The sequence below is a fragment of the Chiloscyllium punctatum genome, chromosome 1 (assembly GCF_047496795.1).
Source record: "Chiloscyllium punctatum isolate Juve2018m chromosome 1, sChiPun1.3, whole genome shotgun sequence".
NCBI lineage: Eukaryota > Metazoa > Chordata > Chondrichthyes > Orectolobiformes > Hemiscylliidae > Chiloscyllium > Chiloscyllium punctatum.
This window is the reverse complement of record NC_092739.1, coordinates 115,603,126-115,624,729: the sequence shown is the minus strand read 5'-3', so window position 1 is coordinate 115,624,729 and position 21,604 is coordinate 115,603,126. Positions and strand designations below refer to the sequence as shown.

At 39.4% G+C, this 21,604-nt stretch overlaps 1 protein-coding gene across 1 annotated transcript in view; it reads right to left on the bottom strand.

Moving 5' to 3' along the window:
- Nucleotides 1–3,290: 3,290 nt before the first annotated feature.
- nol6 (nucleolar protein 6 (RNA-associated)) overlaps nt 3,291–21,604 on the bottom strand; it is a 135,722-nt gene continuing 117,408 nt past the window's right edge. The window contains exons 24-26 of the mRNA XM_072572807.1: nt 14,492–14,692; nt 8,056–8,157; nt 3,291–3,556 (exon numbers count right to left, since the gene is read on the bottom strand). Of these exons, the coding sequence (XP_072428908.1) occupies nt 3,407–3,556; nt 8,056–8,157; nt 14,492–14,692 (453 nt within the window). The 3' untranslated portion in view covers nt 3,291–3,406. The remainder of the gene's footprint in view (nt 3,557–8,055; nt 8,158–14,491; nt 14,693–21,604) is intronic.

Below are 21,604 nucleotides of genomic sequence, written 5' to 3'. Positions count from 1 at the left end.
AATTTTGAAGTTCTCATTCTTCCGAATGTTGTTTGCAAATCCCTCCACGGCCTCACTCGTAATATCCTTCAGTGTTATCTGTGCTGCTCTAATTCTAGCTTTTTGAATATTTCTGATTTTCATCACTCCAATATAGTTTAAGGTGTGAAGTTCACGCTTATACATTCTAACTCTCCTTCCACCTTTAAAATGCTGCTTAAAGCATAGGAGTCTGATTGTTTAAGGATAAAAAGCTCAATTTGGTTTCAAATTCTATTTTATAGCATTCCAATAAAGCACCTTGTATTGTTTGACCACATTGAAAGTGATGTTTCAATATAAATTGTTAATATTGGGTTGTATGGCCTTTTTACATGCTATATGAGTATACAGATACCACCTCCAAAACTTGTGCACTCACTTAATACTGTATTAAAGGGCAAGTCTAGGTTACGTGCTGGATTCAGACTCAGAGTACGTGTATTGACTAAGCCAAGCTGAACATTTTAATATTGAGAACTGAAAGTAGAAGGAGTATTTATATTCGGTTTAAGCCCATTTATTTTTGCAGAGCTCAGCGTCATTTGGTCTTGAGATTTTTCAATAGCATGTCTTCTCAAAATTCAAACATCTCAAGAAATTGTCACCTGTAATATATGTAGCAGAGAAATATGTCCAAAGTTCAAATTTATCTATCTTTGCAAATTCTTTTTGACTAAAACTTCATATATTTAATACACTGTATTGTGATTTTAATAGTTTACCATGACATGTATTTATAAAACAAAAGCAAAATACTGCAGATGTTGGATATCTGAAAGTGCTGGAGAAACTCTGTAGGTCTGGCAGCATCTGAGGAAAGAGGTACAGAGTTAATTTTTCAAGTCCAATGTGATTGCTCTTCAAAGCTTCAATTTATTTCTAAAAAATCTTTTATATAGTAACATCTCAAGATGCTTTGGAGAAGTGTAAATAAAGAAATGAGCCAAAGAGAGAAGGAACAGGGCACTGGCAGGAAGATTTAATGATGGAAAGCAAACCAATAAAAGCCTGAATAGAAGACACTAGAACCCAAGGATACAGACTCAGAGTGAAGGGATGACCCTTTAGAACTGAGGTTAGGAGGAATTTCTTCAGCCAGAGGATGGTGAACCTATGGAACTCATTGCCTCAGAGGGCTGTGGAGGCCAAGTCATTGAGTGTGTTTAAGACAGATATAGATAGATCTTGTTTAGCAAGGGGATCAAGGGTTACCAGAAGGCAGGAAAAGAGGATTGAGAACTATATCAGCCATGATCGATTGGTGGAGCAGACTCAATAGGCTGAATGGCCTAAATCTGCTCCTCTATCTCCTGGTCCTAAAAAGAGTGGATAGGCAAGACCTATACAGATAGAGAGGTCAGCAGTCAAAGGCTGTAAACTACAGTACTTGATTGAATGTTTCAAAGAGAATTGAAGAAATATTATTTCAAATTTTAAATGATCACAATATACCACAGGAGAAAAAGGATATGCATGTTGACCTAGATTAGTTGAAATGTTGCCACAGAGAAAGCAAAGAGGAAATATAGGTTGAACCTTACTACTTTCTCTGGCTAAATTCAGGTTGAATCTTGTGGAGGCTTATTGCCATAGAGCCAGTAAAGATCTCTCACCCTATCTGACTAAACACACATTAACCGTCTATGGCATCTCTCTCATTTGTTTTCCTCCCCAACTCAATGCACACTTGCTACAATAATCCAAATATTGGCTTCCCTTGAGCCCTGCCATCTTTGGAAGACTGCCACGCTCCCAGACACGTGTTGGCAATCTGATGTTACCCATCGTCAGCTATATAATGGCACAGCAACCCCAAAGCCAAAGCCATTCTGTTCACAACACATTACCAACATCACTCACGAAAGGAAATCCATTCTCTCACCTTGGGGGTTGCTGTTTAACCAACCATGCACATGCTTTACCTCTACCTAGCTATATTCTTTCTAAATTCGCTCTGAGCCAACATGGATCACCTTTAACAAACATCTGACTCTGAAGTATCGTCAAATTGAATGTACATGAAATGGATGCTACAATGATTACAAAACCAGCATAACTGCTCTTGGCAAACAACAGCTTCACGTTTTGGTTGCTGTGATTTTCTGGTGTCCAGCAAACATGGAGGCTGCGCTTTTGACCATCAAACTGACATTTATTCTACTTATCCTGGGTGCAGCTGCAGCCATTCTCTACTTGCCTACATTGTTCAGGTTTTTGGGCTACTTAGCCCTCCAAGATTTTTGTTTGGGTCTAAATGTGTTTACCTATGGCCTATTTGAACGTTTACACAGTACACATTGATTAATCAGGATAATCACTCAGAATTGCTTCAATGAAATTATAAGTTATACAAATCCCAATGCATCTTTCAACTAGTGAAGGTAGACTTATGGTAATCAGCAGTGGAACCGCAGAAGATGGAGGTGGCCTGAAAGAGTGATAAAAGCACCCTTATTTACATTAAATAGTGCACTTGAAGTGCCATAACTTACAAGTCTTCCAATCAAGGTTGGAAAAATAGAATTAGGTTGGAAAGACTTTTCGTTCAGCTAGCATGGACATGCTAGGCGAAGTGTCCATCTCCAATTCTGTTATTTTCAAATAGTAGCCAAAAGGTTTCTCTGTCAAAAATCGCTCTGAAATAGTAGACTGACAATACATAAAACCATGCTCGAGCATCTAGTATGTTGTATGGTAGTTTGGAGATGGCGTGGTCCATGTATTAGCATGCAAGAACCATGGTGTGTGGGCAAGTGCGAGTGGACTCTTAAAATTGGGAACAAGTCCCAGAGTACCCAAATAGGCATCTAACAAATCTGCCATAGAACTCACCAGCTTCCACTGCCAACTCCAATCAACCTCCTCCGAGCAAAAAGTGCATTTGACCTTTTACAGAAGGGTAGATCTAATAAGGCTTTTATAAATGCCCTTATCAAAAAAGGACACTCTTAAATTTCCTCCAATTAAATATCATAAAGACTAAAGCCACAGTCTTCAGTTTCTAACAGAAATGCCACTTCCCAAGTAATTCTCTGGTCACTTTGTGAAACTCAAAAGTATTGTTCACAATCTTGTCATCTTATTCGACCAAGATTGGATTTCAACCATATACCTAAACCATCTATGTCTATCCAACATTTTCTGTGTATTATTGGTACTACTTTGAAACAAGTTGGAATAATTTGCCAAATATTCTGCAGGAAACAAAGGTAGCTTGTCATGAAGAACTTACTCCACTTAAGACAACAAAAACTGGTAATAAACCAATAAATGGACATGTGTAAACTTTTATTATTTTCAATAAGGCAAGTTAGAATAATTATTTTATTACATGTTCATTAGTTTGAGATTAAAGACCCAAACAAATCTGAATCAATTTATGCCCCTAGATCTTCCATTTCTCTGTCAGTGCTTCGACTGACTTCACCAAACCAGCTCCAAGAATTTCAAAGTCTTCTAATATTGCTTCCACATTAGGGACCAGTTGAAGCTGATTTCCTTTAGTTTCCAACATTTTTGCATTAATGTGGGAAGTCTGGAACAGGAAAAAAATACTGTTATAATGAGGTTCCATCATCAAATGTTAAAACTTATACAAAAACTGATGGAAAACTGGCTAGTACTCATGAAAGTGAATGCTTCTGAAAGCTATTATGAAAATGTTTGATTTCATTAGTCATATGTTTTAGTAGCATAAAAACAAAAAATAAGAGAAATAGCCCATTAGTCCCAGTGAACCTGCTCTGCCATTAAATATGATTATGGCTGATTTTCCAACTCTGCACCCCTTTCCTGCGTTTTTCCCCCATACCCCTTGATCTCTTTAGCACTAAGAACCATACACTCCTCAAACACATTCATTCAATGTCATTTTCGCATCAACTGCTTTCTGTGGCAGATAATTCCACATCACTTTCTGGGTGAAGAATTTTCTCCTCATCTCAGTCCCAAATCACCAACCCTATGTCCTAAACTGTGAACCCTAGTTTTGGACTCCCCAGTCATCAAGAATATTCTTCTTGCATTTACCTTGTCTGGTCTCGTTATAATTTTATAGGTTTCTATGAGGTCCCCACTCATTGCTGAAATATTTTCTTTTACTCAAAGGGGCCATGGCACAGTTCAGTTTGCAAAATATTTTTTTTTCATTACACAATACCTGGTCTAAGATGGCCTGTTCTTGAGTTTGTTCCTCAACGTATTGATCCAGAAAACTATCAGTTACACACTCCAGGAAGTGTAGCAGAAATTATGGTTTAGGGAATGAAATTTTTAACGTTAAGAATCATGTAAACCCTGGGTAAGAAGCTGGTAGAACAGAGATAAATCAATGTAATTCAAAGGTCTGTTTATTTAACGAAATTGAAAGTGGTGAGCCCTTTCAGTTTCTTGAAGGAGACAACGTATCAACACCTTTCTTCCAAAGGGGTTAAAATTATTCATATAGTTTCTCATAACTCTATCTGGAATATCCCAGCTGTGTCAGAGAGAAAGATAGAGAATTTGCCAATTGCTGTAGATCAGCAGCAAAGGGCAATCGAAAACCAAAGCTTCTTTCCAATTTTGGAGTGAAAATGCAAGGAGGCCCAGGCTGGAGTTGCCATACTGCCCTTTGCTGATGTTATCCAGAGGCATAGCAATAGTTTGCACATGTAAGTTGACAACACCAAAGCTTTACTGCACCACCACCCCTACCAAATCCTCCAATGTCACCAAATCATCTGATTATTTATAATACATCCAGTACTGGATGACAGAGATCTCTTCTGATTAAATACTGGGAAGAGTGATGCCATTGTTTTCACTCCCTGCTACAAACTCCACAACCTAGCCACCGACTCTACCCACTCTCTGGCAATATTCTGACATTAAGCTAGTCTGTTTACAACCTCACTGATATTCATGCCATCACTAAAGCTACTTTTGAACCACCTATGTATAATCTAACTTCACCCTTTTTCAGTTCATCTACTGCTAAAACCCTTGTTCATGCCTTTATTCCATCTGTACTTGACTATTATTGTCCAGACTGCCAGGTTCCACCTAATAAACTTGACATCAATCAAAGCTCTGCTACCCAATGGCTTAGCTCACAGCTCATCCCATTCTCCAATCAAATTTCTTCTTGTTGACCAGCTTTGGCAGCTGTTTAACTAATGTCTTGATTTTAAATTTCTCATGCTTGTTTCTGAATTCTTCAGAGGCTCCCGTCCCTACCTCTAACCTCCTCCAGTCCTGCAATCGACTCCAGTCCAAAATACTCACTTCTGCTTCTAATTTATACATTTGCATTTTTAAACTAAAAGGTCAAACATCTATGCTAACAAAAGAAACAGTATTGTAATTAATGGAAATATTGGGCAAAATATTTAAAAGTCATTAGGATACCTTTAATCAGCTTTCACAAAAAAGCTGTGACAAATTGATTTTTGCCTTATCTAGATTTCCATGATGCAGTAAGAGAGTGAAAGCCTGATCAGTCAATATGTCTCAAACACCACAGTTAACTTCAGTTTAAATAGAATTCCATATAAAAGGAAGACAGAACAAATCTAAGGAATTACACACCAATTAAGTTCATGTAAATGATAAGAAACATATTAGAATTCTATTACTTAAAATGTAAAGCATCTTGAAATTGAAAATATAATGAGGAGCTATCAACGCAAATTCCGAAACAGAAGCTTATCTTGTCAACCATAGCGAATTCTTTAAGTAAAATAGAGAGTAGATAAGGGTAAATTGGTAGAAGTAAAAATGTGAATTCCAAAATGCTTTCAATAAGGTACAGAATAGTGGATTCGGGAGTAAGTAAAAAAAAATGCAATCAGGTGTCAAGCAGAATTGTTGATGAACTTCCTTCAAAAAAAAAAAGACAAATAAGTTGAAGACAGTTATTCGGAATAGCAAACGAATAAAAGTGGTGTTCCACAAAAGTCAATGCTGAGATAGTGTCATTCACCATATACAAAAGGATTTCAACTTGGGAATTCAACACGTAATTTCAACATTTATGGATGACAACAAATTGGGAAGAGCAGTTAACAAAGGGAACAAGAATGAACTTGATAAATAAATGCATAAATGGCAATAAACATCAATTCAGGTAGATGCATGGCAGTACATTTTGGTTGTAAAATAAGGTGATCAGCTACTGCTTGGAAAATAACTTTGGAGCTGGGAAACAAATCAGAGGAATCTGGGTTTACTGATAGTCAAATCAAACCAGACAATAAGGCCATAAAAATACAAAAATTAGAAAGCGATTCAATTTTTAGAAGAAGAGAACTGAAGAGAAAAGTAATCAAGTTAAACTGATTGTTACAAACTCTACAGAAATTGATAACCAGACATTTGAATCTCTTTTGGAAAGTTAATAGCTGCAAGAATTTGATTACTTTTACTGTAACAAAGGACTAAATTACTGTTGACTAACCATTATCTTTGTGGGCAACTTAACTTTAACCCACAAAACAGAATCTTCCTTTCTTCCTTTTGAAACAACTGAAACTTCACACTTACATTTTATACTTTTTGTTAAGTAAACACACAATTCTGCTAGAACCAATCCAAGTTGATTTTTAGCTCAAAGGTTTAGTCTGGTTCTTTTCCCTTCCTCAGCCTAGGAACCTTTACTCCCCTCTTTCATAGCAAGTGTTTATTCTACTCAGTCCCCAACTCCCAAAGTTCTTTCCTAGCCCAAACTAGGCAAACTATCCACATTTTAATTCCCTGAACAATATTCCCACATAGTGGCTCATACCATCTTGCTGCATTAGATGCTCTCCCTCTTCTGGATCCTGGAAGACTAACCTTGTCTGAGATATTTTAGATCTTCCCCTTCCAAAGTCTATCTTTGTGGTGATGTGAAATGCTGATCCTAGATGCAATCCTTGAAACCCCAATTCTCTTATCTTAGAACTAATTGCACAGTGTAAAGCACAACTGTGGTATTTCACAATATATCAAACTCATATATATCCACTATTTGCACTATTAACACAACTCGTATTGTCTCCAACTGCAAGATGTTGCAGTTTCTTCCCAGTTAAAGAAGCAGTGCCTCCTTTAATCTCCAACAAACAAGCCACCCAGACTTTCTGCCAAGATGACTTCAAAAATGGGTCACACCCTTTCATTTAACCTTCAATTAAAGGCATTGTCCCAAAACATAATTATCTTTTAAATCTTGGTTAGACCTCATTTAGAATAATTCTGGCCTTCATATTATTAGAAAAGAGAAGGTAGGGAATTAAGGTGGATGGGATTGCCATTCAGTGACAGAGGGAGTATATGGTGAATTCTGTTACTCGATGGACCAAATGGCCTTCCTTCTGTGCTGAAACTGTTCTGTTGACTTTGAAAAACACTTTTGTTGTGCAAAAGCCGGTTAACAAAGTCATTGAGATAGGATGCTTTTAATTTAAAATGATCAGTGAGGGTGTAGTTGATAACTTCCACTGTAGGGAGAGATTGAGGATATTGGAAGGTGAAGTTGATTAGTACATAGGGGTGCCTGACCAGAAAAGATCCAGCAAGCCTATTCAATGCAGACCTGGACAAGAATACTGACAGACATTCAACAGGAATACTGACATTCAACAGGAGTTAAGCATAAAATATCACTGGGATTTATTTGATTTCCAGCAACAGATTAACAGACATCAGCTTTAAAATAAGAACTTAATGTAAATGTGCAAAACGTCTGAAAGAACACACCGATAATGGGGACAGAGATGTTAGGAGAAAGCTAATTTTGCTTCCATTCCTTTAATTATACGCAATGAAGGCCACCAATAATGTTCACACAGTACTAATTAATAAGGCAACTCCAATGGTAGGTTCTGACCCAGTTACAGAAGTTAATTATTAAATATGCACATACTCTTAAAAGAAAATGATAACTGATACTTGAAAGCTTTAGCACCATTATGTTCTGGAATAAACTTTAATAAATGCAGAATCTGAACTGTAGCAAAGGAATTGGTTTAGCTCAAAATAGTTTCAATTACAAAACTGTTTTCCCAGACATACTTTAAAAGGCTGAGGTGTAAATGCCTGAGGTTTCCAAAGCACAGCAATCAAACTTCCACCATAGGTATCGTGAAAAAATAGCGCAAACTCTCCAAAGGCACTCTGTAACAGAAGTAATCATAACAATTACTCAATAACTGTTTCAAAGAAAATATTCAAGTAATATTTGGCTGGTAGCAACACTAGAACTGAAGCCCAAACTATAAGAGAATTATGTGATAAATACTGTAACTGAAGGGCAAATTTATTTGGAAAACTATTAATCTTAAAATGTTTCAAAAACTAGAATCTGTACCTAAATTACCATCAAATGCTTCCTCTAGGCCTGTTTAATAATTTGGTACAAATATACTGAAAGGGTATAGTACGAGAGAATGCAAGAAAAAAAACAACACAATCAAATTGATGCGCACTCTCTCAAAATATTATTTCATATTTCTTTATCATTGCCAGAGATAAACTTGAAATGATTTTTGCCCATTATGTTACACAACATGAAATGCTCTTTCGAAGAATAATGGAAGTTTGGACCAATAGTATTTTGTTAATGTAAAAATAGCTAAGATCTACAATCCTATGATCTGATCAACCTCAAACCTTCAAACACACAATTCCCTGCCTCAAAAATATTAAATTAATAGCTTTTCTTGCAAGTCTAAACCACAGTTATAATGCTTACTGCGTCTCCAAACAGCTTATTTCAAAATATTTTACCATTTGTGAAGTGAATGCTATTTTATGTGATACCCATTCTGTGCACAAGGTCCTGTAAATTGCTGAAAGGTTAATGTTTTTGCTGTAACTGGTTGACTAAAGTAGAATGCAATGATAAGTCTTGATCCAATGTTAAGCACTCAAAGAGCCACCTGCCTGTAACATTATAAAAATCGTAGGTAGAGAAAATGTTCTTCATTTATAAGCCAGGTACTGGTTGCATTGCTGTCAGCAGTGATCAAAACTGGCCAGGTAGCCCTTGAGCAATTGACTTACAAGCAGCATTCTTTTTGGCTCTGGAACATTTTTTTTTACAAGAGGCAAACAGACAGGTATACAAGCTCTGACAAGTTATGTGTATTTTAAGTTACCACTCCTGTAAAATGTCATAGTGTTCTGATTAATCACTAAGGCCCAAGCCTCTCTCAAATTTTGCACAACACTGCCGACCATGCAGCATTTTGAGATTGGAGTACGATGGTTGATACTGCGAATTGCCTGTGTTTATCTGAATGTGCACTAACTTATTTTGGCATTTTTAATAAAGTCTTAAACTAGGTTCTAATTGCATATTTAACTCTCATTTTTGACAAACGCCTCACTGAAGAGCTTCAGAGGATGAAATGGGAAATGGTTGACAGGGAAAGTGTGAAAGATCAATGAGGCAGGAAGGATGAAAAGGGAACAGAGGAGGAGGAAAACTTCTTGAGTTGGACAGAACTAGGACAAAAGCATGGCCACCAATAGCAGACACCAAAGAAGTTGATCAGCACTGGTAGTGGAAAACCAACAAAATTTTTGCTGTAAACTACACGATTATCAGCTAGTAAAGGTCATCAAACTGAAACGTTAACTGCCTATCATGACTGCACCCGCTCTCCAAATGAACATTATGAATTAGTCTATTGTCTTGCCTTTTCCTCATAATTTTGAACATTATTTAAATACAAGCAATCATCTAATGCTGTCTTGAATTGAACCTACCACCACCACACTTCCAGGCAGTGCATTCCAGATCCAAACACAAATGTTTTATCTCACATTATGTTTGCTTCTTTTATAAATTACCTTATATCTATGCCCTCACATTCTCAGTCCTTCATGACTGGGAACAATTTCTCCATATCTACGCTGACCACCCTCTCACGACTTTGAAAGTTTGAATAAAATCTCTTCTTAGCCTTTCCTCTCCAAAGCAAATAGTCTCAACTATTCTAATCAATCTTCATAACTGAAGTTTCTCATCCCTGCAACTATTCTTATAAATCACATCTGCATTCTCTCCAATACATCACATCCTTTCTAAAGTGTGGTATCTGGTATTGTACATGATAATCCATCTGAAGTCTAACTGGTATCTTACGCAAAAGACCAAAAGAACCCTGGATGCTGTAAATCAGAAGGGTCCAGGTTCTGGAGAAAGGTAACTGGACCCAAAACATTAACTCTGCGTTCTCTCCATAGATGCTGCCAGACCTGCTGAGATTTTCAAGCAATTTCTGTTTTAGTATCTTATACAATTTCAGCATAACTTCCTTGTTTCTGTATTCTTATTACTAAAGCCTAGAGTACTGTATATTTTATTAACTGCTCATTCTAGCTATACTGCCACTTTTGGCGGCTTAAGCACAATGTACCAAAGTCTCTTCTCCTACACACCCTTTAGAGTTGCGCCCTTTATTTTATATCATTATCCATATTCTTTCTACCACAGTGTATTAGCTCACACTTCTCCGCATTGAACTTCACCTGCTGCCTATCTGCTCATTCCTCCAACCTGTCGGTATCCGTTCATAGTTTTACACTGTCCTCTTCACCACTTACAATGCTTCCAAGTTTCATGCCATCTACCTTAACTCCATGACTGATGTTCTGGTTTTTAGATCTCTCTACTAATGGAAAAAGTGCCTTTCTAACAACCTTACTTATGACCCTCAATCATACACAGCTCAAGCAGGTTCTCTCTCAACTTGTGCTGCTCAAACGTAAAAAACCCCAGCCTATTCAATCTGTCCTCAGAGCTCAGACCCTCCAGCTCAGCAGCATCTTGGTAAAGCTCCTCTATATTCTCTCTAGTGCAATCACATACTTCTTTATAATGTGGTGACCAAAAGAGCACACAGAATTCCAATTGTGGCTTAACCAGCACTTTGTACAGTTCAAACATAACCTCCTTGTTCTTGTATTCTATGCGTTAAATAATAAAGGTAAGCATCTAATATGCTTTTTTAATCAACTTATCCACCTGTCTTGCTAACTTCAGGGATCTGTGAATATGCACACTAAGATCTTCAGTACTTTCCAGGGTTCTGCCTTTCACAGTGCACTCCATTCCATTGTTAGTCCTCCTTTTATTATCTCTCACTTTTCTAGATTAAATTCCACTTGCCACTGGTCTGCCCACCTGACCAGTCCATTGACCCTCCTGTAGTTTACAGTTCTCGCCCTCACTATTTACCACCCTACCAATTTTCATGTCATTCACAATGTCTTGATCATAATCTCCACCTTTATGTCCAAATCATTAATGTACTCCACAAATAGCAAGGGCCCCTGCACTAAAACCTGCAGAACTCCAATGAAAACAGTGACAGAAAAACTCCTCTACCACCACCCTCTGCTTCCTGCCACTTAGCCAATTTTGAATCCAAAGCACCACTTTGCCTAGAATCCCATGTGTACTTACTTTCTTAACCAGTCTGCCACAAGGGACCTTATTAAAAGCCTTGCAGATATCCATGTATATCATTTTAAGTTAATTACCTTCATCAACACCCTTGATTATCACCTCAAAAAATTTGATCAAGTTTGACTGTCCTCAACAAATCCACGCTATCTAATTAATTTGTGTCTTTCTGAAATGCATATTCTGTTCCTAAAAAAATCTTTCTCATATCTTCCCCTTCATGGAAGTTAGAATAGCCAATTAATAGAGAATTATAAGGAAATGGGGAGGCACTAACATCGTGACTGTGTCATTTAATTAATACTCTAGGCTAGTATTCTATAGATGGTCAAATTTGATTTCAGTGAAAATATGGAATTAAAAAAACCCAACATGATGGCGACTATGTAACCATTATCAATTGCCATAATCCTCACCTGTTTCACTAATGTCTTTCAGGGAAGGAAATCTGCATTGTTACCAAGTCTAGTCTACACATGACTCCAGACCATAGTTATATGGTTAACTCTTAACTGCCCTCTGAAATCGTCAAGTAACCCACTCAGTTCAACAGCAATTAGGGATGGACAATAATGTTCTGGTAATAGCTATAAATCAGGAGGTGGAAAGGAAAGAGGAACTCAACAAAATTACAATAATGAGTGAAGTGGTACTAAGTAAACTGATGGAGCTGCAGGCTGATAAGTCTACAAATCCAGATAAGGGTTATGAAAGTGATTTCTAATGGAGGTAGTAGATGCATTGGTGCAAATTTTCCAAATTCCTTTAGATCAGGAAAGATTCCATCAGATTCAAAGGTAACAAATATAACTCCCCTTGCAAAAAGGTAAGGAGGTAGAAAGCAGGGCCAGTTATCACGACGTTTGTTGTGGCATAAGCATTTGAACTGATCAAAGAGTTTACAACTATGCAGTGAGAAAAATTCAAAGGTCATCAGGAGAATCGGTTTGGTTTCATCAAAGGGAAATCAGGTGTAGCCAATTGTTTGTAGATCTTTGGAGGAGTAACATGCTGCAGATAGGGGGAGACAGCAAAGGGTAGCGTTATAGACAAATCATACTTGGATTTCCAGAAGACATTTGATGAGGTGCCACATCAAAGCAAATACAGTCAATAAGAGCTTGTAGTGTAGAAGTAACAAAGTAGCATGGTTAGATGATTGGCTGATAGAAATCAAACAGTGCGCATAAAAGGCTTCTTGATTAGCATGGATCTGTGCTGGAGCCTCAAAACTTTACAATTTATATCAATGGCTTATGAGCCAAGTGATTGCACAGTAGCTAAATTTACAGATGACAAGATAGATGAATATAAAGTATTCAGGAATGTAAGTAGCGTGAAGAAGATGGAAGGAAATTGCAAATAGATTATAAAAAACAAAAGAACTGCAGATGCTGAAAATTAGAACCAAAACAGAAGTTGCTGGAAAAGCTCAGCAGGTCTGGCAGTATCTGTGAAGAGAAATCAGAGTTAACTTTTCAGGTCCGGTGACCCTTCTTCAGCCGAGCTTTGCAGCAATTTCTGTTTTTGTTGCAGACAGATATAGAGAACTTTTTGCCCACTCACTCCATCTCTCATTATACTCTCCAGTATAATGCAGGGAAAATGTGAAGTTGTTCACTTTGTAGGAAGAATGAAACATCAGAGTATTACTTAAATGGAAAATGACTGTGGGAGTCTAAAGTGCAAGAGTCCCAAAAGTGTAGCAAACGATTAAGGCCGAATGGGATGGGAACACTTATTATGAGAACAGAACATTTAGGAACATTATGCTTCAATTATACAGCAAATTGGTGAGACAACACCCAAACACTGTGTACATTTTGATCTCCTTATTTAAGGAAGATGTAAAACCACACAGTTTAGAGGAGGATTACTAGATTGATATATAAACCAAGTGGGCTATCTTAGGAGAATAAGTTTGATGGTCTAGGCATGTTTTTGCTGGAGTTTAGAAGAGTGAGGAGTTATTTGTTCGAAGTGAATGATCTTGACAAGGTAAGTATTAAAGGATGCTTCCTCTTGTGGGTCAGTCCAGAATGAGGACGTACTGTTTTGAAGTTAAGTTACCCTTTCAGGAGAATTTTTCTTCTCTCAGAGGATTGTATGACTTTGGAATACTCTGTTCCATAAGAGGGTAGAGACAGGTTCACTTAATATTTTTTAAGACCAAGGTCAACAGATTCTCATTAGGCAAGATAACCAAAGGTCATCAGGATGGATAGGAATATGTGGAATGTGAAACATAAACAAATCAGCTCTCAACTTATTAAATGGTGGAACAGGCTCAAGGGGTCGAATGGTCTACTTCTGTTCTTATTCTATAAGTTCATTATGTTCATTCTGCCACTAGGAACTAGATTCATGCTATTAAGTAACTCAATCTTAACTGGCTTCCTGCTCCAAGGGGGTGCACAAGATTCCACCCTGGGTGTCACATATTTCATACATAACAAATATTTAAGTGTAAAATATAAGATACAATGAATACTTAATGTCTTTGGCTTAAATAATATATTAAAAGAATAAAAATGAATTCTTCTTACCCCCAAGGGAATCTTGAAAGGAAATGTATGAAGTCCTCAAAATGCATTAAGGGCAATGACAATTTGAACCACAAGTTGTTCAGCATAGCCCCAAGAATAGCAACAAGGAAGGGGAAAGAATGGGAGGAAGCAATGTGATGTCCTGTAATAGTCTATCCAAAGAGGCAATCAAAACTACCAATATCAAAACAGAATTGAAAGAAACTGTGCATAATTATTGAATGCTCGAGCTGGACAAATAAAACAAAATGGTCTCTTTCAATTTTGTGCATGATACTGAATGTTAAAGCACATTACTTGGCTTAGCATCAAAATATTGACTTGACATGATACATTAGTATGTTATTCTAAATCTAGAATTGTACTTCCTGTAGCCTTCCATCTAAAACTGTAATATTAAAACTTCCAAGCAAACAGAAGAGTAACAGCCCCTGCATTACTTCAGACAGGAAAATGACTGGATATTGCACCATTAACACAAAATACTCACCCTCAGTTCACGAAGGTAACACTGTACAGGGTCATAGTCCACCACTGGCATTTTAAAAAAGTGGACGTTAGCATCATTCCTTAATATTCCTCTGCTATACGTAACTTTTGGCCTGTCAACTGCTTCAAGGTGTCTTGGAATGTGCTTGGGGTTCAGGTAAATGAATACATCATAAATATCTAAAGGTGGCCGGAAGACAGTCTAATGCAGAAAGAGAAAAACAAAATTGACTGATAAAATCTCAGTAGTGTTACAAATCACACAACACCAGTTTATAGTCCAACAGGTTTAATTGGAAGCACTAGCTTTTGGAGCGCCGCTCCTTCATCAGGTGGTTGTGGAGTTCACAATTGTAAGACACAGAATTTATAACAAAAGTTTAGTGTAATGTAACTGAAATGATACATTGAAAATTACCTTGATTGTCTGTTAAGTCTCTCATCTGTTAGAACGACCATGATAGTTTCACTTTCATATATAAATCACAAAACTTTTTTAAAAAAAGTTACATTCTCAGGTTAACTGTAACAATTGGTGTCAGCGCAGATAAGATGTTGAGATGTTGAAGGCGTTAGCCCAGTGTTCCCCATCTGTGCCATAATGTTTAGACTGATTCTAATCTAAAAAGCGAGTTAACAAGAGTCTTATATAGATTCATTCAGTTTTTGAGCAAAATACTATGCAACTCTGCAAGTACAAATTTACCCCACAAAAATGTGTGTGTATGTGTGCATGTGATTAGATTAGAATCACATGCACACTAAGTGACAGAAACAAAAACAAAAATTGCTGGGAAAGCTCAGCGGGTCTGGCAGCATCAGTGAAGAGAAATTAGAGTTTACGCTTCGGGTCTGGTGACCCTTCCTCAGAGCCTCTCCTGTTCTTTCCTAACTCAAATCATTCTTCATTTAAATTGCAGGGAACACCCCACCTAGTTTGTGATGTGGAGGTTCCAGTGTTGGACTGGGGTGGACCAAATCAGAAAATCATCTGATGGAGTGGCTATGCACCGAATGCTTGTGATTTCAAATAAACCAGGTGGATTATAACCTGGTGGCGTGTGATTTCTGACCCTAGTTTGTGTCAGCGCTCCATGTAATTTAATCCTTGGAGTTTGGTATCCTTTTGATAAATGTACATCGAATTGCCTCCAAGACCAATAAGCTTGAGTCTGGAAAGGAAGATAGAAATCCCTTCTTGCCTTATACACCACAATCCCTTTATCATTTACTACATCTAGCTTTCCATATTATTGGCTTTTCTTTTTGTTCCCTTCCCCTCAATTCTTGTAGCAGGCTCTGAATTGCATCTGGGAACTTTCCAAAGAGGGGATGCCACAGGCACTCTATACGTAAAGCCATACTGGACCCTAAGCTTCTGAGTAAAGTTCCCAGTTCACACAGTACTTCACCCGAGTACAGGATACAGAGAATCTAAATGTCAAGTTCCAATATAAGATGTAGGAACACAAGTAGACATTTGGCCAATTGAGCCTACTCTGCTAATCAATGACAGCTTAGGAAAAATCTACTGACCTTGGAGAGAATTCACTATACATTTGCCAAAAGAATACCCAACTCCAAGAACTAAATTACAAGGAGCGTTTACACAAACTAGGGCTGTATTCCCTACAATTTAGACGAAGATAAATGAGGAAAGAGCAGGAGAAGTTTGGAATTCTCCCACAAATGGCAATTGATGCTTACTCAATTGTTAATTTTAAATCTGAGATTGCAAGATTAGTTAACCAAGTGTATTGAAGAGTATTGTAAGCTGTAAATTAGCTATGATTTTACTGAACAGTAGAACAAAACCAAGAGGCTAAATTACCCACTCCTGTTCTAATTTTAACACTGGATACACATCAATGAAACAAACTGACAGAAATTGAATGGGGAATAGATGCCATGAGGCAGCGAGAGGGGGGGCGTGCGCACGCGAGGCAGCGAGGGGGGGGGGGGGGCTGGCGCGCGCGCGCAAGGCAGCGAGAGGGGGGGGGGGGGGTGCGCGTGCGCGACGCAGCACCACGCATGCGAGAGAGAGAGAGAGGGAGGGAGCGCGCGAGAGAGAAAGGGAAGGAGCGCACGAGAGAGCGAGAAAGAACGAGAGCGTGCGTGCCAGAGGAGCACGAAAGAGCGAGAGGGTGCACGCGTGAGAGACAGAGAGAGCGAGCGAAAGAGCAGAGAGAGAGAGAGCGTGCGCGTAGAGAGAAAGAGCGCAGAGAGAGAGAGAGGGAGCGCACGCGTGCGGAGAGAGCGCGCGAGAGAGGAGAGAGAGAGAATGAGCATGCAGAGAGAGAGAGAGAGAGAAAGAAAGAGAGGGCGTGCGGAGAGAGAGAACGAGCGTGCAGAGAGAGAGAGCGAGAGAGCGCGCACGTGGGGGGGGGGGGAGAGAAGAGGGGAGAGAGAGAGCGCGTGAGAGAGTGCGTGCGCGCGAGAGAGAGAGAGGGAAGGGAGGGAGCGCGCGAGAGAGAGAGGGAGGGAGGGCGCGAGAGAGAGAGAGGGAGGGAGGGCGCGAGAGAGAAAGGGAGGGAGCGCACAAGAGAGCGAGAAAGAACGAGAGCGTGCGTGCGCGTGCCAGAGAGAGAGCACGAAAGAGCGAGAGGGTGCACGCACGAGAGAGCGACAGAGAGAGCGAGTGAAAGAGCAGAGAGAGAGAGAGAGAGAAAAAGAGTATGCGCGCAGAGAGAAAGAGGGAGCACGTGCGTGGAGAGAGAGAGAGAGAGAGAGCGTGCGCGGAGAGAGAGAACGCGCAGAGAGAGAGAAAGAGAGAGAGCGAGCGAGCGCGCGGAGAGGGAGAGCGAGCGAGCGGAGAGAGAGAGAGAGAGAACGAGCGCACGATTGAGAGAGAGAGCGCGCGGATAGAGAGAGCAAGTGCGAGAGAGAGAGAACGCGCGCGACAGAGACAGAGCGAGCGTGCGTGCGCGCGAGAGAGAGCGAGAAAGAGTGCGCGCAAGAGAGAGAAAGAGCATGAAAAAAAGAGAGAAAGAGAGTTTGAACTTAAGATGATGCATCTTAGACAGGAATTCAAATTCTCCTGAAATAGTAAGAACTCATGTGGAAGAACAGAGAATTAAAATGGCAAGATTAGTAGTGGAAATGGCTAATAAAGTCACAGAATCGTAGAGATGTACAGCATGGAAACAAACCCTTCGGTCCAACCCGTCCATGCCAACCAGATATCCCAACCCAATCTAGTCGCACCTGCCAGCTCCTGGCCCATGTCCCTCCAAACTCTTCCTATTCATATACTCATCCAAATGCCTCTTAAATGTTGCAATTGTACCAGCCTCAACAACATCCTCTGGCAGCTCATTCCATACATGTACCACCCTCTGTGTGAAAATGTTGCCCCGTAGGTCTCTTCTATATCTTTCCCCTCTCACCCTAAACCTATGCCCTCTAGTTCTGGACTCCCCGACCCCAGGGAAAGGACTTTGCCTATTTACCCTATCCATGCCCCTCATAATTTTGTAAACCTCTATAAGATCACCCCTCAGCCTCCTACACTCCAGGGAAAACAGCCCCAGCCTGTTCAGTCTCTCCCTATAGCTCAAATTCCAGCCCTAGCAACATCCATGGAAATCTTTTCTGAACCCTTTCAAGTTTCACAACATCTTTCCGATAGCAAGGAGACCAGAACTGCATACAATATTCCAACTATCCAAAGTCCTGTATAGTTGAAACATCAACTCCCAACTCCTGTACTCAATACTCTAACCAATAAAGGAAAGCATACCAAACACCTTCTTCATTATCCTATCTACCTGCGACTCCACTTTCAAGGAGCTATGAACCTGCACTCCAAGGTCTCTTTGTTCAGCACCACTCCCTATGACCTTACCATTAAGTGTATAACTCCTGCTAAGATTTGCTTTCCCAAAATGCAGCACCTCGCATTTATCTGAATTAAACTCCATCTGCCATTTCTCAGCCCATTGGCCCATCTGGTCAAGATCCTGTTGTAATCTGAGGTGATCCTCTTCGCTGTCCACGACACCTCCAATTTTGGTGTCATCTGCAAACTGACTAACTGTACCTCTTATGCTCGCATCCAAATCATTTATGTAAATGACAAAAAGTAGAGGGCCCAACACCGATCCTTGTGGTACTCCACTGGTCACAGGTCTGAAAAACAACCCTCCACCACCACCTTTGAGGTCTTCTACCTTTAAGCCATTTGGATACAGAAATGGCTCAATCTCCCTGTATTCCATGAGATCTAACCTTGCTTATCAGTCTCCCATGGGGAACCTTGTTGAACGCCTTACTGAAGTCCATATAGATCACATCTACTGCTCTGCCCTCATCAAACCTCTTTGTTACTTCCTCAAAAAACTCAATCAAGTTTGTGAGACATGATTTCCCACACACAAAGCCATGTTGACTATCCCTAATCAGTCTTTGCCTTTCCAAATACATGTACATCCTGTCCCTCAGGATTGCCTCCAACAAGTTACCCACCGATGTCAGGCTCACTGGTCTATAGTTCCCTCGCTTGTCCTTACCACCCTTCTCAAACAATGGCATCATGTTAGCCAACCTCCAGCCTTCTGGCACCTCACCTGTGACTATCAATGATACAAATATCTCAGCAAGAGGCCCAGCAATCACTTCCCTCGCTTCCCACAGAGTTCTAGGGTAAACCTGATCAGGTCCTGGGGATTTATCCACCCTTACCCATTTCAAGACATCCAGCACTTCCTCCTCTGTAATATGAACATTTTGCAAGATGTCACCATCTATTTCCCTACATTCTAGATCTTCCATGTCCTTTTCCACAGTAAATACTGGTGCAAAATACTCATTTAGTATCTCCCCCATTTTCTGCGGCTCCACACAAAGGCCGCCTTGCTGGTCTTTGAGGGGCCCTATTCTCTCCCTAGTTACCCTTTTGTCCTTAATGCATTTGTAAAAACCCTTTGGATTCTCCTTAATTCTATTTGCCAAAGCTATCTCATGTCCCCCTTTTGCCCTCCTGATTTCCCTCTTTAGTATACTCCTACTGCCTTTATACTCTAAGGAATCACTCGATCTATCCTGTCTATACCTGACATATGCTTCCTTCTTTTTCTTAACCAAACCCTAATTTTCTTTAATCATCCAGCATTCCCTATACCTACCAGTCCTTCCTTTCACCCTGACAGGAATATACTTTCTCTGAATTCTCATTATCTCATTCCTGAAGGCTTCCCATTTTCCAGCCGTCCCTTTACCTGCAAACATCTGCCCCCAATCAGCTTTTGAAAGTTCTTGCCTAATACCGTCAAAGTTGGCCTTTCTCCAATTTAGAACTTCAACTTTTAGATCTGGTCTAGCCTTTTCCATCATTATTTTTAATCTATTAGAATTATGGTCGCTGGCCCCAAAGTGCTCTCCCACTGCCACCTCAGTCACCTGCCCTGCCTTATTTCCCAAGAGTAGGTCAAGTTTTGCACCTTCTCTAAGAGTTGGTCCATAAATCAAAGTTTGGCTTCCAAAATCAATTTCAAATCAGTGACAGATAGAAATTGGTGAAAAGAGAAATCCTCCCATGGAAAGAGAAAGTTAGATTTCAGTGAAGATCATAGGGATAACTTATTACAGGGTAAAAAGGAAGTCCTTGAAGGGGAAAAATAAGTTAAAAAGCTCAGATGATTTCACTGCAATGAAGTGGGCCAAATGGAATCACCGGTGTTAGTGGGTTAGGAAAATTACTGGGATGCCAGATGTAAGAAAATAGGATAAGCCAGTGAATTTTGTTGGGAGTGGTAATGAAAAGCACAGTGGAGGCTAGAAAGCTGCATCAGAATGTACAAGCTGGTCAGAGATTGGTTAAGGAGGAAGATCTTAAACCATATACCTTCAAAGGTAAAACTTACTCTCATAGTCCAGGAGAAGCAAGTAAAGTGCTTACAATATTAAGAGATACAGGAACTTCTTAATCTTTGGTGATGAAAGATGAGATATATATCTCTAAATAACTACTGCCAGAAAAGGTGCTAGTAACGGGAACACACGGTGAGACAAGAAGCAGTCTATTATGTAGAGAGAGATTAGAGTGTCCAGTGAAAAGTGGAGAAGTCGGGGTAGCAGTACTGGACAAACACTCAGCTCCAGGAATACAATTTGTCCCTGCTAACAATATAGCTGGTTAACAGGTAGAAGTGCTGCCTACTGTGTTTTAAAAGCCAATGGAAACTCAGGCAACTGAACAATTGCAGGACACATATCCTGAGATTTTTCCTGACTGTGTGGTAACGAGGTCACCAAGTCACCAGTTAAAACAGGAGCGATCGAAGAGCATAAATAAGAAAGTTGAAGTGGAATTAGCAGAGACCGTGTTTGGTCAGATGGTTGACACAAACAAGGAGTAGACAGATGACAAAGCAGACATATTTAGCTCAGATAAAATAACTGATTTGCAGTAGAAAGATGAAAACTTAAAGTGATTGTATCAAAAGGCATACAAAGCAAAAAAAAACCCAAATGTATCCCTGAATGCTACTATCTTAGAAATGATGTCTTAATGAGGAAATGGAGACCATCAAATACTCAATCAGATGAGAAAGTCGCATTGACAATGGGCTATAGAAAGGAGATGTTGCGAGTGGCACTTGAACTTCCAGTAAGGGGTCATTTAGGAGTAAGAAAAACCCAAGCTAAAATACAAAACCATTTTTATTGGCCTGGACTACACAAAGGATGTAGTTGAATTTTGTCAGACATGTCAGGTAATTGGAAAACCATAGGCAGTAATCAAATAGCCTTTAATATCTATTAATGCATTTGAGGAACCTTTTACAAAAATCTTAATTGTTTGCATAGGACACTTACCTAAAACAAAAAGTGGGAATCAGTATTTGTTAACAATAGTGCATGTGACCACCAGATTTCCAGAGGCCATTCCAATTCGCAATATCATAGCTAAAAGGATTGTAGCAGAATTACTCAATTTTTTCACTAGATACGGACTACCCACAAAGATACAACCAGATCAAGAGTCAAACTTCACATTAAAGTTATTCAAGGAAATTATGGACAGCTTAGAAATAAAAAAATTCAAATCTACTGCGTACCATTCAGAATCACAGGGAGCGCTATAAAGGTGGCATCAGACATTAAAGACCATGTT